At 27.8% G+C, this 21,372-nt stretch overlaps 1 protein-coding gene and 1 long non-coding RNA gene across 2 annotated transcripts; one reads left to right on the top strand and one right to left on the bottom strand.

Annotated features, from left to right (window-relative positions):
- Window positions 1-2,238: 2,238 nt before the first annotated feature.
- Window positions 2,239-8,228, top strand: LOC129971793 (uncharacterized). The gene is made up of 3 exons (XR_008784821.1): window positions 2,239-2,406; window positions 6,014-6,071; window positions 8,170-8,228. It is a non-coding gene; the product is annotated as an uncharacterized LOC129971793 (long non-coding RNA).
- An 805-nt stretch (window positions 8,229-9,033) lies between these two features.
- LOC129971563 (cytochrome P450 3A5-like) lies at window positions 9,034-19,193 on the bottom strand. The gene is made up of 14 exons (XM_056085449.1): window positions 18,916-19,193; window positions 15,822-15,921; window positions 15,547-15,599; window positions 15,160-15,256; window positions 14,861-14,977; window positions 14,420-14,508; window positions 14,041-14,186; window positions 13,355-13,470; window positions 12,704-12,824; window positions 11,652-11,815; window positions 11,368-11,456; window positions 10,672-10,815; window positions 10,403-10,565; window positions 9,034-9,365 (listed from the first exon to the last, which is right to left on the bottom strand). The coding sequence occupies exons 1-14, from the start codon at window positions 18,978-18,980 to the stop codon at window positions 9,282-9,284; spliced, it is 1,548 nt and encodes a 515-aa protein (XP_055941424.1). The 5' UTR covers window positions 18,981-19,193; the 3' UTR covers window positions 9,034-9,281.
- Between the last annotated feature and the right edge of the window lie 2,179 nt (window positions 19,194-21,372).

Raw genomic sequence — 21,372 nt, 5'->3', positions numbered from 1 at the left:
GTATCCCCAAATGAGTACATCACTCTCTTCGGATGGAAATTAATGTAAAAAAATTCTATAAAGTCTATGATTCAAAGGTTTTGATACTCAATGCCAAAACAGGACAAAAAATACTTTAGATGAACATCCTAAGTATATAAAAGCTAATTTCTTTAACTTATTACTAAAATTATATAAATATATTTTAAAAGTTCATACAAATTACTTAATTATTATATATTCAAAATGTGTAAACATTAGACCCATGAAAACTGTTATGGGATGGAATTTTTTCAATTATTTTTCTAATAATCAGCTTCCAAAAGCCTGTAGAGATTACCTAATGGAAATTAACTTACAGCAATTATATTAAGCTATTAGTTTTTTGTGATTATGTTATATATGCCTTTTCAAAATAAGCTGCACATATCTTGAGTAGCATTCTGATATTTTGCATATCCATTCATTCTAGGATTAACCAAGTATAAATTCAAAATATAGACAAAAATACTAGAAAATCACACAGAAAAAATGCTATGCAAGATATTTATATATGCATTTGATGTCAAAGGTTGCTTGAACTTACAGCTGTAATTAAAAAATGAGTATTTACATATGATACCAAGACAACGGTTGGAGAGTTGGAATGACTGGTTACAGTAGAGCGGCTGGTCAGCAAACTGATTTGAATTCACAGTTCGCCATAAAGTTATAAAAAACACTGTTTATTTTTGAGATTGAGTTTTCATTATAGATCTGTGTTTTTCACATTTTTTTTACCATTTTGTTACTTGCGATTGTATAAAATTAAAGTTTTGTTCAAAAATATTCTGAATTAATTTTGAAAACTTTATCAAAATTATTGCAAAGCATTACTCGGAGATAAAATTAAATTTTCTAAAAAGCTACTTATTTTTAATTGTAAAGTAGTGTAAAAGTAGTTTTAAGTAAGAGTAATGAATTTATTGAGATAACACATTAAAATTTCGATTTATTTTAAGTAATTAAAAATCTAATAAAAGTTTAGAGAAAATGTTCCTAACTGAGCGTCTACTATTGAAATTCTTTTAGCTACTAGGCCTATTGTATAAAAGTCTTAAAACATCATTTAAAAATTATTGGTAGCATGCATTATCCATCCACTGTAAGAAGTGTAAGCTAGTTCTAACATGAATTTGAATTTTTATTGTTTAAGTAGCTAAAGATTTGGAATTAGTTCCAAATTGTAAAAATAAATTATAAAAAATGTGATTTTTTTTTCTTTTTAAATCTTTAAATCTCTTTTAGTGATTTAATAATATTTAAATATTCTTATTTTAATCATAGTAAAAGGATAATTAAATATAAGAATTTAAATATATGTTATTATTTGTAAATATATACTACATTTGATAACTTGGAGGTATCAATAAAATGATATGAAATGTATTTATGGAAATTTAAAGATAATCGCGAATCAAATAATAAGCTAAATGTTTATAATTCATATATCGCGAAAAATTTCTGTATAGCTTTAATTTTCGTTCCCAAAGTTCAAAAATATTTAGACATAAGGGAAAACAATATATTACTGTCAAATCAGTGGTTCTTTTTAGATATTTAATTTAAATAGCTTTTGATTACTATTTCTGTAAATTTAAATTTCTCAAAACATAATTACAGCTATCCACATATTGAATAGTAATAATTTGTACATGTGTCATAGGATTTAATTTGTTAGAAAAAGAATATTAACTGTAATGAATTTTTGAGAAAGTATTGTAAAAATATGCTTCTTTATTTCCTTGAAATTTTAACAATCACTTTAACTAAAAGTTTCAAAATAGCTTATATAATAACAAATAATAAAAAATATAGAATGATAAAGCGGGATTTCTCTCTGGCAAGTAGAACTAAAACTCATTGATTTAGATTAACAATGCCCATCCTCAGTTTAGAATGTTTTCTTTTCTTTTAATTATTTTCGCATTATACTTTTTATCATATTCATAATTCTATTTGCATTCTCTTATTATTTAAAAAATATATATATAAAATGACATCACTATTTTAACTTACGCTCGCTTACGCAATAATTCTTTTTATTATTATGTATTTTATGAATTTTTCATCTCACAACCAAATTAGCAAAGAAGTAAAATTGAAGTAACCCGTATTGTTGACAATACTCATTTTAATCTGCTACATTTATATCTGAAATGTTTGTAAACAAATATCATCCAATATTAACGACAAATAACGATCCTTTGTTAGGCTTTCCGTCTCGAGCAGTCAGTCGATCAGGACTTGATGGCATTGAAGAAGTTACACACCGTTGACCGAATGAACTGCCGTGAGAGAAACTGGGTTACAAACAAAGGTGAAAGTCTCTGATGTATGTCGAAAAGAATTCTGACCCTTACTCTCGAAGCACTTATTCTTCAAAATGTGAGTCGTCTTTGTCTCAGATTTCAAATGAAAAAAATCTACTTTATAATTGTAGATGGCAGATAATTTTTAAATGTTTGTAAATTCTTTTCTGATAAATAGTTTCAAAAAGTAAGTTGTAATTTTGTAAAAACGTTTTTCACTATCATACACATTTTTTTTAATTCCTATGATTGTGAAACTTAAGAAATTGATATTTATAAAAGCGTGCAAATTGCTATTTTCATGTAGCTTACAGATTTTATCACTAAGATTTTAAAGATATTCTAGCATTGAAAGGTAATTAATTAATCCAGATGAGACTCCAATGAAAACGATAAAGGTGCAGCTTAGACAGTAGATTCCCTTCAGCCTGTTTCTCGCACTAATTTTTTTTAACAGTTTTCTGCTTTCAAAATCAAAACTCTTTTTACAAATTGTGGGAAAATGTATTATTTAGATTTTAACTTGAAAGAAAACACCAAAAAAAAAAAACTCGCACTCTCTTTCTTTATGTTTACTGACATTTCTTTTTCCTGCGTAATGTTGCCGCTGTTGCAGCAAGACATTGATTCGATCGATATCAATAAATTATATAAACATTTTATTCATAAAAACCTTTAATTCGTCCTTTTAAAAAAAAGGGTCTACCATTTCGGTTAGGGAAACTTATCTAAAATGTTTGGAAAATTTTATATTTTTCTCCGACATAAAGTTTCACTTATTCCTATAAAACTTTTCTGGTTCTTATTTATTTTCTAGGGCAAAAAGCAATTCTTTGAGGAGTTTTTATCTTCATTGAACTGAATTGAGCAGTAAGTCTGTGATAAAACAACTAACTATAAAAAGGTATACAAAACATTTTGAGAAAATGGGATTAACCTAGACATAAAATATGATTTAACCTCTTTTGAAAATATGATCATCAGGAAAAAACATTATTTATGAATTATTGTGACTTAAAGTCATTGTGATTAATTTTTTTTATAAACGCATTAAAATTCAGATTGTAAAATGGGACAATATGAATATCATGCCAAATGTTAATGTTTTAATTCTTACTAATTCTAATTAATGTTCTAAATTGTATTCCTTCGAACTTCGAGATTATACCCTTCATACAAATTTAATATGCATTATTCCATTTTCTTCTCAACTTTTTGGACGCTCCTTATGCTCTAATACGTTATCTATATCTTTCTTAATATTAATAAATTCATGATTTCACTTAATTCACAAAAATTGTTCAATAAAATATAGTTGTAATAAAATAATGTTCTAAGCTTATTAAACTATATAAAAAAAATCATGATGCTTCTTTCCCAGAAAGATTTGACAAATCCCGAGCAAAACCTGTTGTAACAATTTAAGTGACTTTCCAAGCATTCCCTAAATAGAATCACATGAGCACAAATATTTATAAATTCTTATTTAGAGAGTAATTTAATAGGCTTTGAACGGTATTCATTCATTTAAAATTTTCTAAAAGAACATATTCTAATATTATGAATATTTTTAATTAAAATTTTCAATATTTTCATCCGAGTTTAAATTTTGAAAATGATGAATACCGGTCATTAATGAATTAAAAGCTGAATTCCAATAGAAGTATTACGTTTAATTATTTCTCATAAATCAACGAATATTTTATGGAACAAAGATATATTTGAACTAATTTTAAATGCTTCTTATACTTCCTCAATAATTTTATGCTGAAATTGTTTTTTTTTAAAATCCTATTTATAGAATATATCAGAAATTAAATTTGTATTTTATTTAAGAGAAATATAGGTCTTTACTGTTATCCATGAATTTTTCTTCAATAAAATGCAAAAAAATTATTCTTTTAGAATGAATTAAAATGATATTTGCTGATACAAATAACATGTGATGCTGACTGAATTTCTCCCACCTACTTTGTACTGGCCATTAAAATCATAAAATCTGTTATTTAAATGTTAATATATACAGCATTCATGCTACAGCCTGATCAATATAATCAGGATTTGCAGTATACTATCTAGAAACGAAAAAAATGAATCATATGATGATTTTCATAATACTATTTTGTATTTAATATGAAAAAAAAATCTGCTAAGCTACCTTTTTTAACTTAACTTAATCACTGAACCTCTTGCTTAGGAATCATTCAGGTATTTTTACTCTATGAATTCCGTAAATAACCCGAATAAAAACCAAAACTCTTTAGCATTATGCACTTTGCTTCTCTCCAACAAGACGTCATATGCCATTCGCACTATAAAAATTACTTCGTCTTTTATTTTTAATTTTATTTCTTACAAATCATCTTTGATAACCAGCAGGTTTATATAGAATATCTAACTAAACTAAACTCAGTAGCACGACAAGCCATGTGAGCCAAGGCCTACAGTGCCCGTATCTGCCTAAAGCGGAACCCCCAATGTTTAGTTCCCAAGCATGCTTGGTCCTCAGTTTATTGACCCACTGAAGGGATGAAAGGCTGAGTCGACCTTGACCAGCCCGAGGATCGAACTTCAGACCCATAAATAATATCGGCTGTATTTAATTTCAGTTAAATCTTTTATGCAAAACTTGTTTATTTCGCCAAAATATTTTTAATTCTCAAATTGTGTTTCGATACAAATGTAGTGTTATTTTAATAACCCTTGCATCTGTTCTGTTTATTGGAGTAAAAGAATGCATATCTTTCTTCCTTATGAAATCTAGACCCATGACATCATAATGCCTTCAAAAGCCTAAGCAACCAGAAAGCTAATAAACTGTATGTTGTCTTTAGCGATATTGTAATTTCGCTTTCTTATTTTTTATACAAACAGTGCGGACAATGAATAGATTTTTTTCCCCTTGGCTTTCAATGATGAAGGAAAAAAAAAAATAAAGATCAGACTGTTAAGATTTGATTTAACAGTAAATACAGTTTGAATTTCATTGCAATAATGATAACTATTTTTGGAAATTACACACAAAAAAAGTCCAATTGCCAAGATTCAGAAAAAAATGGCAAAACAAATATGGTAGTTACATTGATTTTTTTCTTAACTTTTGAAATGATGTAATAAATTTTAGTTTTATGCACTAATATCTCAAGTTATCTAGGAAAATGTCAAAATCTTCCTTAATTTTTAATTAATAAATATACTAATTAAAATTTCGAAAAAAAAATACTTCAAGGTACGCATTTACTTCCTCCAAGTTATATTTGTGCCATATTTGGTAGTTTTATACCAAATGGTGTGGCCGATAAAGTATTAGCATATATTCTGCAAATAGTAGAGATTAAAATATTAACTATTCTCATTCTTTTTAACATTTTGAATTATATACAAAGCATTCAAAATTATATTTATTACTCTTTTATTTTCTTAATCAACTGAACTTCCGTTACAATGAGCTTTATTGATACTGACGAAGTAGGTTAATAGTCCAACATTGCTTTCGCTTAGAAAGGAGTCTGATTTCAGTAACAATTCTTTTCAAACGACAAGATTTTATTGTTGTGTTTTAATTCCACGTTTTTAATGATAGCTTGTGCAGTTTATGGCAGTTCCACAACATCCACTTTCAATACAGATAGTATTTATCTCCAGACTGTACTGGTATTACTACATTGTTTGTTTCTTTTCAGATCAGTCGATATCAAAGAGAAGTCATCGTACTGGAAAAGCCTTGACTTAATTTTCAATGTGAGTAGAAAGATTGTTTCAAGCATTAGCTACTCTAATGATAAGATACTGTTGGATAAGGTACATTTCATAGATAAAGTACAATGGATTTTACTATATCGCACATAACTTGAGGCGCCGATGAAAGAAAATTTTTCAAAGGAACACTGATATCATATTTTATTTCATTAAACATTTTCTTCTGTTATTATCACATTGAGAAGGGAAAATTATTGATAATTTATTTGAGAATTTTCTTTAAAACGAACTGATTCTCCAATTAATCAATTTTTTAAATACTCAAAGTCTCCTATGTTCAAAATAAATTCACTGTTTTCATGTTGTAGAAAATTTACAGTTTATTTGTTCAATTTTCGGTGAAATCTAACAAAATTGCTTACATTTGCTTATTATTAAATAAGCATTACACTGTTCTTCAATCTTGAATAGATGCATAACAAAATAGTTGGCACCGATAAGGTTATTTAGTCTAAATATATTACTGGTTTGCTTTCATATTTTCATAATGTTTTAAAATGAAAGAATATTATAACTTTGAATCGCTTTTAAAAGTAATTTGAAATTTAAAAGTATATATTGCAACATTTTTCTTAAATAAGGATGATAGTTGTTATTTTGCCAGCACGGTTCCTGTCTGTAAAATGCAATATCTTTGCAGCATTTTTGTAATTGAAATAGAAGTGAATTTTCTTCAAGTAATCGTAAAATAATCGATATTTTTAATTGTACGAAGCATATTTGAACTATGTAGATATAATGTGGGAGAAATTCCGTTCTTTACAAGTTACATCAGGATGGGAGCACGTGATCACCCCAAAACCAAGGTTGGACAGGTTCATTGGCATATGTGGTTAAACCGTTAGAAAATCGATCGAATCCAAGGTATTCTATGTTAATTCCACTTAAACCCGTCCCAACACTGGGATCAAATGTTAGCCTAACCCACGTGCTCAGACGAGAACGAACTGCTAACATGAAATTCCTTCGAGTCCCAAGGACAAATTTGAATAGCGTATTCAAGAACTGGCGTCAGGTTGGTTCAGGTTTTTGAGTTACCTTTTACTGAGCGATTATAATTGTTTTCCTCCCATTCCTGCTTTATATTAACAAACGTCGATTTTTCTCTTCAAAGCGATGGGGAAAAATAACTAGGATATAAACTCTTACAACTAATTCATTACTGTCCTTAATGACTAAACAAAAAAAGTTGCAAATTTTGCTCAGAATGATTGTTGGAAGGAATAACTGCTTATATTCCGTTATCATATTGATAGCTTTCTATTTAAAAAAGAAACTCAAACAAGTATGTAAAAAGATAATTTTTGGTTCCCAAGGTAAGAACTAATATTGATAGGTATTTCATCTCTCCGTTAAATCTCTGAAGTTGTATAACACAGATAATGCATTTCTGATTTCGGATCTGGCCTTGCGTTAAGAGATAAAGATTGTCAATATGTTTATGGGTTCTTGCTTTAACCGGCATATGTCAACAGAAGAAAAATATCAATAAACAATAATAAGCATTACGTTTAATTATGTAATAAACCTAAACTTAATCCTAATTGAAGTTGATTTCATTTGAAAATATCACATTATCTTTAACTTTCTTTTCTCATGAAATTTTTAATCGAAATATATTTTTGAACTCAAAATCGAATGGGTTTTTTTTCCACGACTGAGTAAAAAAAAAATTAATAATGTTATTGTCAAAAATTGCCTTACATTTTTTTTAAATGATTCTAATTTCAGAAAAATATTCTTAACTAAGCAAATTTAATCGTTTCCAAAATTTTTCCCATTTGACCATTTGAATTAAATATTGAATAAAAATCCTTACGCCTAGCCTGGAATATTACGATTTTCATGGTCATTTTATTATCACGCAAGAATTTAGCATATAAATAAAAACTAATATAAGTATTATTAAAACCTTAAGTAAATGTTTAATAAATTTTTGGTGAAAGGTGAACTTTGGAATTATTTTCCCTAAAGTGGCGATTTTTTAATGTATTGAAAATTTAATGTATAATTTATTTAATGTTTAATGTAATTTAATGTTTAATGTATTATATCTAAATGTGTATTCTTTTATTTAAAGAACTTTCCCGTGCAGATTTATATATATGCATACCTAAAGGCCATACCATTTATCTTGTGGTAAGTATAAAACAGCAAAGATAGAGCAGATCCTTAACAAGTTTCTTCTTATTGTTATCTATGTATACTACATTAAATTGATTTTATAAATTATTTACTTTACGTAGTTCAACAAACATCATTTTAAAAGAGGAGAAATGTATTATTCTTTTGAAACATTGATGTGAACCACAAAACACTAGTGCATTAAGGCGATAAATGAACATATTCTATGGTGCATTTTGCAAATCATGGTTTTAATTTTTTGAATTCATTTTAAATTTTGTTCTCATGAATTTTTAGGAGTTATGAGTCAGAAACAAATAAAACAAAACAAGGATTCTAGTTATTATAAAATTTATTTTCATACGCATTGTGCTTATGAAATGGTCAATAAAATAGTAAAAAATCATATAAAGTTGAACTTATTGGTAAATATAAATTAGACTAAAGTGGATATGTACATATGGCCATGAACACATTGATTGAAAGTTAACATATGAGGAATGAACATAATGTTTCTGGAATGCGTAATATAAAGTAATAAATATGTATGGTAGTAAATGAATATTACAATAACAAAAAATATGAAACACGTAGACGGACAATTAAGAAGTTTACATAGGAATATTACAAAATATATCTTGAAGATACACACACAATAATTAATCTAATTATTTATAAATAAAACTGCTATCTACTATTAATTCAAAGAGAAATACAATATAAATGGAGATTCTGAGATGAGCATTTAAATAAGAAAATATGGTTCACATGAACAGCTGTGATACATCTAGTGAAATAAATACTGAATGTTAATTTTAAAGTTACAGCAACAGATTTACTGGAACAAAATAAATAACATTTGGATATTTTCATTAAACATTCATATCAAATATGTAAACATCTCATAAACTCTAGTATAAAAGTTAACATTGCTGGAAATATATTATTGATATTAGGACGAAATATCCAAATGTCTATCTTAATTCTATCTTTTACATTTTTAATAGTTCTTTTTAGGTTTCTTAACAATTATTTGGCACATATAAAATAATATTTCATTTGAACACTTTAATACAATTGCCTTTCCATCAGGCGTACTTCTACTTTATTGACTGTAAGAACGTTTCGGGATTCAGTGTACCCCAAAGTTCGCTGTAATGAGAAAAAAAATTTAAGCAAACTATCAAATAATGAACTTTCATTTATAATGCATAATTATATATAGTTCATATCAATAAATAACATTAAATTTAGAAGTGAAATCTTGCAAAGTAGCATTTTCTTAGTTTGATATAAGAATTTTCATGAGTAAAAAATAAAAATAAAATGAAGTAAAGTTTTTCTTTTGCTTATAAAGTAAGGGATTTACGTTTTCATGCAATAGCAGATATAGAATGCTTAAAACTATAGCGGGTTTTTTTATTATGTTTTATTTATTAAATGAACAGTTTGATTTTTCAAGTTTTCAAAATAAGGAGAAAATATTAATACTATCTAATAACATTTTGGTGCCATAATAATCATCATTAATATACTTTTCTCATTTACCGTCATTCTTTTAATATTTTAGTCAATTTCATTTGGATATTCATAACAATATTTTTCAAATAAAAAAAGCAAATATTTACTTGCAAATAATACAGAATGATAAAAAAAGGTAAAAATCGATTCTGATTATAAAATTTAGCAGAAAAGATAATAAGAGCAAGTTTGATTAGGTTTATTTAAAAAGATTACTTGGTTTTCAATAACTTTTCATATCATTTTCATCTTAAGCATAGAGAAGACTATTATCTCGAAAGCAGTTTGCTGCATCTTCTCAATAACAGTTTTAACTATGGACCAAGATAATGTGAAAAATTCCAGTGCTTCAAAGCTTGCGGTAATTTTTCATGCTCGAAAAGAGAATGAAACCGACCATTTCGTATGACCGGCTGATACCCCTGAAGTTTAGTACTCGAAAACGCTCGAGTCAGGACTTTTCAAATGGGGCAATTTGGAACGAATCAGGGCTAATTGGGTGAAATCTACATTCGCTCAAAAAAAAATCAAAATAAAAAAATTTCCCCCGACTCTCATACATTTTGTTACTATCCCAATAACGGTTTATGTCTTAAACATTGTTAGTTGACTCTATTCAAAAATATGTTAAATTATATTTAAATCAATGGATTAACATAAATACTCACCGGCGTCGAAGGCGCTGGCAAAATTTGGAATTTCATCAAAAGTTTTGCGATGCACAATTTGACTTGTATGTGGACGAACCTCATCCCGACGCACATTCTTTTACCATTGCCAAATGGGAGGTAGTTGTATCTTGACATTGCCCTTAATTCCTCAGGATAAAATCTGAAAAGGTTAATTTTTATTACTACAGACAATTTATACACATTTTTGAGATTTTTTTTACTTCTTAGTTTTATTGAAAAAATACGATGTATTTGTACTAGTTTACCTTTCTGGTTTGAATACTTCTGGTTCTGGATACCATTCAGGATCATGATGCATGGCGTATACAGGAATGCTGACGATCGTCCCTTTTTTTAAATGAATTTTTCTACTTTGGATTTGGTAATCTTGTTCAGCACGACGCTCATGCCTATATAAATGGGGGGGAAAAAATTACAATTTATTCATCTAAATATCGATTTCTGTATCAGATTTAAGCAATTTTATTTCAGTACAAATAACATCTATTGACGTTTCATTTATCAAGTATGAAAACTTTAAGCTGTTCCTGTTTAACATAATCAATAAGGGAATCAAATGAGGCAATTAATTTAACATAAAACCACGAATTAAGTATTATTTCTTTTCCTTTAATGCTTATATATGTATTATATTTAGTATGAATTAGCAGCAGTTTTAAACATCCATATATATATACCAATATACAAAATAGTATTGCGGAGGGCACACGATTCATTGAATTTATATTTTATTGACATTATAACGTATTAATTAGCTAATATATGGTTTTGAAAAAAAATGCAAAACTAACGCGAAAAATGAAGAATTTGAGGATAATTTTCTTAACTGAATTTTTAAAGAACTATTCATTATATAATGCGAAATATCTTTTAACTTTTTTCCACATACAGGCAATAATGTGACAGTAAAATTTTGCTTAAAAAAATCATATCTTACTTACCTAACCATAGCAGGACACATCCTCAAACATTCGTGAATAACAGCATTCAAAAACTTCATTTCAGACAAAGCATCATAGCACATTTTTCCCTATAAAACAAAAACAAAAAATTGTTAAGACCATCCAATAATAGAGAGAAATATTTCAGGAGCAATTACAAAAAGGGATTTACTTTATTTAGAAATTATTCATTAATATATTTCTTAAGTTACTGAATTATCTTAATGGTATAATGCATATTTTATAAATATAAAAAGTGATTTTATGCATTAAAGTTAACTCACGTTATGGTTATTTAAAGCATCCTTCATTTCGTCAACAACCATTTGTTGGTAATTTTGATGCATTGCCAGTCGATATGTGACATGGGAAAGTAAAGAAGTTGTGGCATCAAATCCAGCAATGAAGAAAGTGACACTCTGAGACAACATTTCATCGTGGGTAAGTCCTACAAGTATTAAAATAATAGTTTTTCTTACACACATTATTTAAATTTAGTAAAAAAGAATTCATAACTAAATTGCATGTCAATATTATACAAGCTACAGGATTAACAGATGAATACAAATGTAGGGATTTCTCAATAAAGATATATTGAAATATAATTAGTTATTTAGGCCACATTTAACAATAATTTCTTTTAATCATAAGACTATCTAGTCATTTAAAAATATGTTAATATAATAATTGTTAAATATGATCGAAATAAATAGTTTTTAATGACAATGCAATACATCTTTAATAAGAAAACTGAGTTATAGTGCTGATTTTTTAACTTTTAAATACCGTTTCTCTCCCTTATATTCTCCTCGAATTATCTTATTTCTAAGCTTTTAATTTAAAACTAAATAGTTCATTCATAATTCGATGCAAAAAGGTGTCTTTAATATCTCGAAAGTGCTATGAACGCTTAATTAAATAAACATAACAAAACATTCAGAAAATAAATTATTTCCTCAATATTATATAATAGATCAAACAAAATAGTGTATTCTTAAGATTTCACTGACAAATTAAAAAAAAACATAAAAGAAAAATTTCGTTATATTTTAATGAAAGATGAATCTAATCGAAAAATCTAGTTTTGTAAGCCCTTTATTTATGCACAAATCTAAATTCAAATCCTTCTTATATTTCTATTTTACAGTTTTGAGTTATAGACACGCCTAACATACTTCATTATAACAAATTAGAGACTTGTGATTTTGTATGATAAAAATTTCGACAAGTTCATTTCTTTATACCTTCTTTAAGTGTTAGTTATTTCATTTTAAATGACTGAATTAAATAAATTTAAATGCAATTTACATCTTAAAAATGTTGGAAACTGTTTTACCTTTCTTTTCTATCTTGGGCTGTGTGCTGACTTTGCAGCCGCCTTTCTCACAAATAATATCTGCACCGTTATTATTAGCATCTTCAGCATCAATCAACATCTGCAGAAAATCATCCCTTATCTGAAGGGCAAAAAAAATCAAAATTAATATTTAATTACAAGTATATTATTTTATTGAATTGAGAAAGAAGAATTATTAAAAGTTGAGCTCAATTAAATCTTCTCAAGTGTGACAAATCAGGTGATCAGAAATGAAAAATAAAATAAATTTTCTTTGGATCAAAAAGGGTTTCTTTTACATCATAAGGAATTTTTTAAATATAAAATTTATTTCTGTTAAGTTTATTAACAAACAAAAGCAATTTTGGCCGTCTGATCACACTCGCTATATCATAAATGAACAATTAAACAGGAAAAAAAATACACCTATGAAAGTGTGAACTGTTGCGTTACATCTTTTTTGCCTTAGAATTATTTCAGCAAATTCATGCGTAGTTTTAATTGCTATCTAAATGAAGTGTGTTCAGACTCATGTCAAACCATAGCAGATAATTTTGAAAGAAGACAATTTTTTTTTTTTATTCTATGAGAAGAAATTTCTTTAATAGAACTCAAAATAAAATGTTCATGATTATTCATTAAAAAACTTGCCAAATTAAGTTTTTTCCTCTCCTCTAATACTTGAATAATGGTATTTCTATAAAAGCCAGTTGTTTCTGGATTGAGTAGCTTTAGTCGAAAAATCTTCATCAAAACTGGGCACAGAACTATAAACATAAATAGTTAGTATTAGATATATCCTTATTCAAATTACATATAGTTTCTAAATAAAAATTAAATAATATATTTCAATAGTTTCATCAAGTTACAAATATTAGGTAAAATGAACATATTTATGTCAATACTAGCAAAAAAGTAAGTTAAATAAAAAGTAGACTTTTATCAAGTAGTTAATCATTAGTGAGTTAAAAAATAAATAAAAATTATTCTTTATATTAGTCATAAATTTGCTTTTTATTAAAGAAAATAATATTGCACAAAATTAATTTTCATTAGTGCATAAGCAGTAAATATAATTGTTATTTATATGTTAACTCTATATGTTAATATTCTTTTAAAAATTCTTCTTATATTAAATTTAATTGTTATATAATTTTTTACTACTTTTTAATTATATTTCAAATTAGATAGTTAAAATATTTTTATCTATGCCATAGCCATATTAAATATATAGCGTGCATGCGGTAAGTTATAGATACTATTGTAACATTTGTTTTTTTAATGTTACTTCTGGATTCAAAATTATCTGAGAAAATCCAATAAAAATGAAATATTACTTGTTAGATATGTCCTCCATGATAAGCATTCGTAAAATAATTTCTTCGATTTTTCAACAAAAACGTTCTTAGGGTCTCTTATGGCACTAATATTCATTCCGAAAGCGCATCGTGCAATAGCAGAAAGGACAAAAGCTCCGTAGTACCTAAAAGACAAGAAAAATTGTTTTTATTTTTATTAATTTTACATTATTTTGATACAATATTTAAAAGAAATGTTTTACAAATAATGGAAATCTCAGAAACACACAAAATTATTGCGCTTTAATTAACGCCATTAAGATACTATAAGTGTATCTGTTACGAAGGAATATTTTCATTAATAAAACCCTTTTTATTCTCAATTGCAAAAAGTAAACAGCATGAAAAGGAAACTTACTCTTGACAGTTAAGATCCTCTGTTTTATTCTTGACTTCAGCGAATCTTTCAACAAGTAAGTCACTGCATTCAGTTAATAATGGGAACATCTAAAAAGAAATTCAAGTATTTTGAGATTTAAAAGATACGGCAATTATTTTTATTTTCATAACAACCAATACATTTTTCAGTTCATAAATGCAAAAAAGACACTATTGTTGTAACATGTTTGTTTTAAATAAAAACATCCATTTTACTCAAGAATTTTTAAAAATATGTAGAAAAAAAGAATTTTTATTGTTTGGAATATATAATTCAAATGCATTTAGATAAATTAATTATTTCTAAGTTTAAAGAAATAGAAAAAAAATGTTACATTATTTTTGTTGTCACGGAAATAATTGTTCATTTCCAAAATTAACTTTTTAATGATCATATTTTATTCTAGTTAACAAACCTTACCCTTTTTAGTTTGGAAGTAGTGAAGGCAGGACTAACAATATTTCTTACTCTTGACCAAGCATCACCTTCCAAGACAAAAAGCGTGTTGTCCATAACTGGGTCATGAAACTTGAGGTCCTAGAAATCATTTTTAAAAAATTAATCAAGTGATAACTAAGTATTAATAAAAATCATAGTTTATCCTATAAAATATATATAATTAATTTTCTTTTCTCTGTTCTTATTTTACTTCAAAAGTTCATAAAGTATACTGAAATTGAAAATTACTAAAATCGGGAAGTAGATATAGTAACGCTTACTCTTCGATTTGGAAATATCTGGAAGTCTGTAGAAAGAATATTTCTGAGGATGTCTGGATCACCAACGCTAAGTACTGGCTTGGTCGCCTCAAACCTCCTATAGGAGAATAAAAGCATATTTCTTATAAAACCATAAACCGGTGGATATAACCTTAAGTGTTTTAATATCTTCAAACATTAATATTTATAATTTAATAAAAGTTTTTATTGTTTGTTTGTAAAAATAAAAACGTCTCATACACTATATTTTTAACAAGGAATTATTTAATACAGAGAAATTTGATAAGTTACTTTAACACGATGAAAACTTCTATATATACTACATTATTAAAATTTTTAAATTGAAATAAATACTAATAAAATATAAAGAAATATGAATGGACTTACCCGTAGATTCTTCCATAGCGATTGTACCATTCTGTTTCAATTTCCTGCAAAGGCTGTGGAAAGAATTGACAGGTTAATAACTAGTTTTCGTAATCGGCAGTTCCACAATGATCAATTACAATAACTCATATTACTCTTAATTAATAAAGCCGATAAATATGATTAATATCTTTTCACATCTCTATTTTAATTTTAGAAATTTATCACTATTTAATTAGAAAGAGCTTTGCAAGACAACTTTTTAGTATTACAAAAAATGCATTCCTTATACTTACCTTGTTCATAGTTTTCCAATCAATTGATCCAATAAGAGGTTTGGCAGGTACGAAAGGTACATTTTGTCTCTTCCAGTAGCCATAAATTTCTGTCAATCCTCTAAAATGGAAGCATGAAAAAAATCTCAATTTTTAATCCTATAAATAATTAAGAAACTGAAATCGTTCAAAAAAATTAATTTGTAAGCATTAGTATAGAGCTTTAAATATCAAAAAATTAAATGAAAATTCAAGATCTGATTTCTAAATTATTTTATTCTGGTAAAATTTGCTGTTATTTTCCTCATTACCAAATTTTATTGTTTTGTCAGATTTTTATTCTATTTCAAATGATATTCATTTCATTTCTCTCCTTTCTTTATTAGGAATCCATTATAATTTTTGAGTTACGTGACTGAACTTAGACAAATTCTTTTTTTTTTTTTAAGGCATTCGAGGAAACTTAATTCTGCCAGTTTGTTTGCGGTCTTCTTTTTGTTTGCATTCGAGTTCATCTCTGTACTCCTACTCACTACGATCATTGTGAAAGCAACCGTCTTTTCTCGTCAAAGTAAGAGAGTGCCAGACCCACTTTTCTCATGTTTACTAATCATGAGTCGTCAACTTACCCTTTGAGGTCACTCACAACGATTCAAGAGCAAAAGGGTAAAAAGCAAAAGGAAAATCACGTTTGAGTAATAATTCGGCCGCAGGAGGGAATAGGAAGTAGAACTTGCTCTTGACTGCTCCAAATTTAATTTCAAGGATGAATATGCAAGCATTTCGTAAATTGGCCGCTTTTTTTTACAGAGGAGAATCACCATGCTCACTCTCATTTAATCGAGATAACTCAAATTTATTTTGCTCGAGTGAAACCACGGTTTCTAGGTCACGAGAAAGTTTATGCTTTCTTTTCGCTTTCTCTCTGCCAGCGTTTATTACGTTTTTAGTTTTTCCTTGTTTAATTCTTTTAAATAGTAATAATAAAACTGCAGTCAATAAAAAAAAATGTAATTAATTCGAAATCAATAAAATTTTATTTTTAATACCGGATGAGCAAATGTCCAATTTTAATTCAGTATAAACCTTTCATTTACTGCAGACAGGATTAAAATGCATTTCTAAAATTCCTAGATGAGCACCAAAAAATAAACAGATTAACTGTAACACTTTTCAATAAATTGCCCATTTCTGTAGGTCAGCGATTACAAAACATACTGACCCAGTCAAGAATATCGCTCAAAACACTTAAGACTCCTATCTCAATTCTATCATCTGTTGGAAGAGATAAAAATCGATCTTTACAAAGGAACTATCTTAATAAAAAATATCTTTTTTTTTTTTTTTTTTTTTTTTTTTACTATATGCTCCAAGCGATTTTTCTTTAAAAAATGGTTGAACAAAAATTACGTTGATAGAGAAAGGATTGGTGTGAAAAACGATTTTTTTTTTTTTTTTTTTTTTCCAAATGGGAGTTTTATATCTACTTTAAAGAGGAAAGTGAAAATACCGAAACCATCTGTGTAGATAAACGGATGGAAATATTTTGTTGTAGTTTTATTTCAAATTCCGTCATTGCATTTAAGATTTTACTGAATGAGATATCATAGTATGAGATAATTCTTTTCTTACGCTTATCCATTGCATTCATATTATTTTTTTTCAGATTGTTTTCCATTTAAAAAAATAAAGGTATTTAAACAAATATCGAATATAGTCATATAATTAATTTCATAACCATCATATAATTTCTGAAACATATTTTCTAACATTTAGAAAAAATGACATATTTAATTAATTTTTATGAAATAGATCATATTAATTTAGAAAAAAAATTGTAGTAGTTTATTCTATAAGCTTCGTTAATAAGATTTATAAAAAATGAAAAAAATTTTAAAGCGCTTAGTTATTATGAACCAAATTCTAAAGTGCGGCATTTAATGTTTTCAGTTTATAAACAACAAAAACAGAGCACAAAATCATGTCTATCATAACATAAAATATAAATATTAATCATATCATATGATAAATAGCATTTAAATAAAATTGAAAAATTAAAAACTAATGTGTATAATGAAATTCATAAATTTATGTAACTCAGATTTCAAATACATAATTTTTCTTTCAGTGCTTAAAAATACTGAAACCAGGAAACTAGTAGAAGTTACATTCAGAAGGATGTACTACATGTTACATATTAAATGTATGTAAAAGTAGAAATTCTTCATAAGTATATACAGCTGACATAAGTCTTTAAAACTTTAAAAGTATGATTTTAAATATGCTTGCTACACATTCATAATATTATTCGAAAATATTAATTAGAAAAATGTAGAAAAAGAAAAAAATGTTCTCAAAATGAACTGCATGTGGATAAAGTTTTAGCGTGTACTATTTTAGCTTCACAAGTCTTGTTAAATAAATCCTTTAGTTGCCATAACTTTTGTAAATATGAGAAATTTACTCCCAAATATCTAATTTTAGAAAGTTCAAATCTTTAATTTCAAAACCTGGTAATTATATTACAGCAAAAAAATTTTTAACATTAAGAATGCATGACACTATTTGCGGTAAAAAAATCGCAAATAACTATTTTAAAAAAATAAGCAACAAACGATTCCCCTTTTTTTTCCTTGTAAAATATTATAAATTAACTATTGTAAATAAATATTGATTCCGTATTAGATGCGAAAATATATTTCCTTTAAATGTATACAAGTAGCTAAATAATTTTAAAATCTGAGAAACTTCGAAATTTTTTTTTTTTTTTTTTTTGAACAACAGAGAAGAAAATATTTCTAATATAAATAGACTACTTCAAATTATAATTATATACATTATATATGTACCAAATATTAATTTTAGGTAAAATCTTAACCCGAAATACTAAAAGATTCCAGAAGCATGTCGATAAAGTTCCGTTAACTTAAATAGAACTAAATATTCTAACTAAAATATATAACTCTAAGAAAGAAAAAAAAATTAGACTGCTTGAAAAAAATGGCAAAGTTAGTTAAAATTATTTCTTAGTTAAAATTAAAATACTGGAAATATATATAAAAAAGACAGTATAATAAAGAAAAGGTAATGGCAAAGTAATGCCGGCTGTACTGACCTGTAAGCGACGACAGCGACCAGGCAAACTGCGAAGATCCCTAATATCACGTCTATGAGCTCCATGTCGGTCGGCGAGGAGTAACTAACTGAATGAATCGGAAACTGTGTTCGCAGAAGAAGCGGGAGAGATACCGTTGATTACAGAAAGGGGTAGGTATTTGTTGAGGTGGGATTTCGCCACTGGGCTTTAAACGTTTCCTTCAAGGTCACGACGGGTTTTAAAGATCGGATAAGAGAAAATAAAATAAATACACTCTCGGTGGAGAGAGCGAATTAGAAAAAAGATAATAATGAAAAGACTTTCGCCCATTGACCTTAGACCTTGAAAAGGCTAGAGTTTTACGCTATGGACTCGTGATTTGAATAGTAAGTTTTGCGATTCTTCGCGTCTTTGTTTTTTAATGTTCCACTCCTTCCTCCCCACTAAAAATAATATTGAAAAGAAAAAAAGCGGCTCGAGTGTACTGAACTTTCTGCGCTTGAGACTTGTTGATTGTACTGGACTGAAGGACACCTGTTAACTTGGTCGAAACTTTTAGCGCGTTATCACACGTAACAGTCTTTTGCTATGCATCAATTATGATGGATCTGCAATGAATTTTCGCTCTACAAGCCATTGTAGTTAGTTGCTGCCTTTGTCTGGACAAGGAGAGTCTTTTACCCCGTGAGTGAGTGAGTGGGGCAAATAATTAGATATTCTCCTTCTTCCCCCCTTCTCACAGCGAAGCTGTGGTGAATTTCCGGAATATCAGTTCATTGCTCAGAAAATTTTTATTGCGATTAGTAGCTTAGGTGCTATTAGCCTTAAAGTTCATTGGCCAAGGCTGCGCGCAGTTGCTTATTTTTGGCAGAGTCGGCATCTTGTAGTATGGACACGAGACCGAGAAAAGATAACTCGGTCATTCGCCCCTTTAGGGGCTGAGGGACCGGGTTTAATGCTTGGCGTCAGGTGAATAACACTCGCTCTAAGATTTATGGTTGAAAGGTGAGTGCCACCTGAAATATTTTGGACCCTGACTACCCTGTCCGTAAGAGAGGCATCAAAGAAATGATTCTGGACACGTGCTAACGAGTCGCGGTTAACAATGGATCGGCACTTGAATTTATACTGTCATTGCCAGAAAAGGGAAATACTGAATCTACGTATATCTTCAAGATGACAGATAATTTGATTAATTTTTAGTTGTTTTAATTAAGTGGGAGGAGAATCTTAATTAAATTTCATCGTTGAAAACCTGATTAAATCACCATCTGCGGTAAGGTTTCATTTCATTAAAACCTGACCAAATTAGTAGCTTTTTATCTCTCTGAGAAGCCACGTTCGACAGATGTCTACCGACTCAGGAAATAATGAAACAGGAAATTTAGGGTACAGTTTTAATCGTTTTTTTATTATTTTTTTTTTTAGAGACAACATGGCAGGATACCTATTCAAAGAAAAATTCATTATTCAGATTTGGATTTCTAAAATTTATGTGTTTAAATTTTAGTTGGGAATTTTTATCATATCCAAATGACAATGTTTACATGTCAGAAGTCATCTATCATTCTCTCTAAGTCAATTTCATATGGAATAAGTGACCCATTCTAAAAAGAATCAGGTTCTCGGGTACATCCTTACCCGGAAGATGATTATATCATGAGGTCACCCGACTAACCATACAGGAAGAACAAAACTACTTTCTTCATAGAAGAAACCTGTTTTTTTTTAACGTCTGATTTTTTTTTTTTTTTTGGTCACACAATTTGAAGCATGCAACAAAGAATTTATTTTTTTATTTGCTGTTAAAAGAATGGAATCGGGTTTGGTGCTACCCTTTCTCTCTCTCTCTCTCTCTCTCTCTCTCTCTACCTTTTTTTCCCCCCGTATTGTGAATCTTTCTGTATCAATTCGCATTCGTTACAGCTTGCAATACGTTTAAAACTGTCGAAAAAAGTAATTTATTTTGTGATACTTGGGAAAATGCTTAAGTTATATAATAATGAATAGACACGATCATTGCAAAAGGTAAATTTGCCTATAGAAGTGGAATATATATAAATACACTGAAATTAGGTTATCCATAAATGAAAGAAAAAAAAATCAGAATTAGAAAATAAAAACAATACTCCTTTTAAATATAATTAGTACCGAAGTGAACACATTCAATTTCGAAATTAGATTGCATAGTTCTAATATATTAGCATATGATATCGTCAAAGTTGTTGAATCAGAATAACAAAAACAATATATTATAAACTATGACATCAAACAATGGTTCACGCGAATTACTGATCCAAAACTTCGAAATAAAAAAAATTAGTTACTTGCAATAACAGAGATTTTAATATTAATTTTTTAAAGTGTCAAGAGATACAAATACCTTGTCGAGACGAGTAGCAAATATCAGAAATTAAATTTTTGTCGTTGGAAAGATAAAATTCTGAAATTTAAGATGGTATATTATTATTTTTC

The sequence above is a fragment of the Argiope bruennichi genome, chromosome 1, assembly GCF_947563725.1.
Source record: "Argiope bruennichi chromosome 1, qqArgBrue1.1, whole genome shotgun sequence".
NCBI lineage: Eukaryota > Metazoa > Arthropoda > Arachnida > Araneae > Araneidae > Argiope > Argiope bruennichi.
This window is presented reverse-complemented; position numbering and strand designations above follow the sequence as displayed.

Coding starts and splice junctions, on each gene's coding strand:
- LOC129971563 (XM_056085449.1), bottom strand. CDS start 18,980: ATGGAGCTCATAGACGTGATATTAGGGATCTTCGCAGTTTGCCTGGTC. Junction 15,600..15,821: donor ATTGGAAAACTATGAACAAG/GTAAGTATAAGG, acceptor TTCTTTCCACAG/CCTTTGCAGGAAATTGAAAC. Junction 15,257..15,546: donor CGCTATGGAAGAATCTACGG/GTAAGTCCATTC, acceptor ATTCTCCTATAG/GAGGTTTGAGGCGACCAAGC.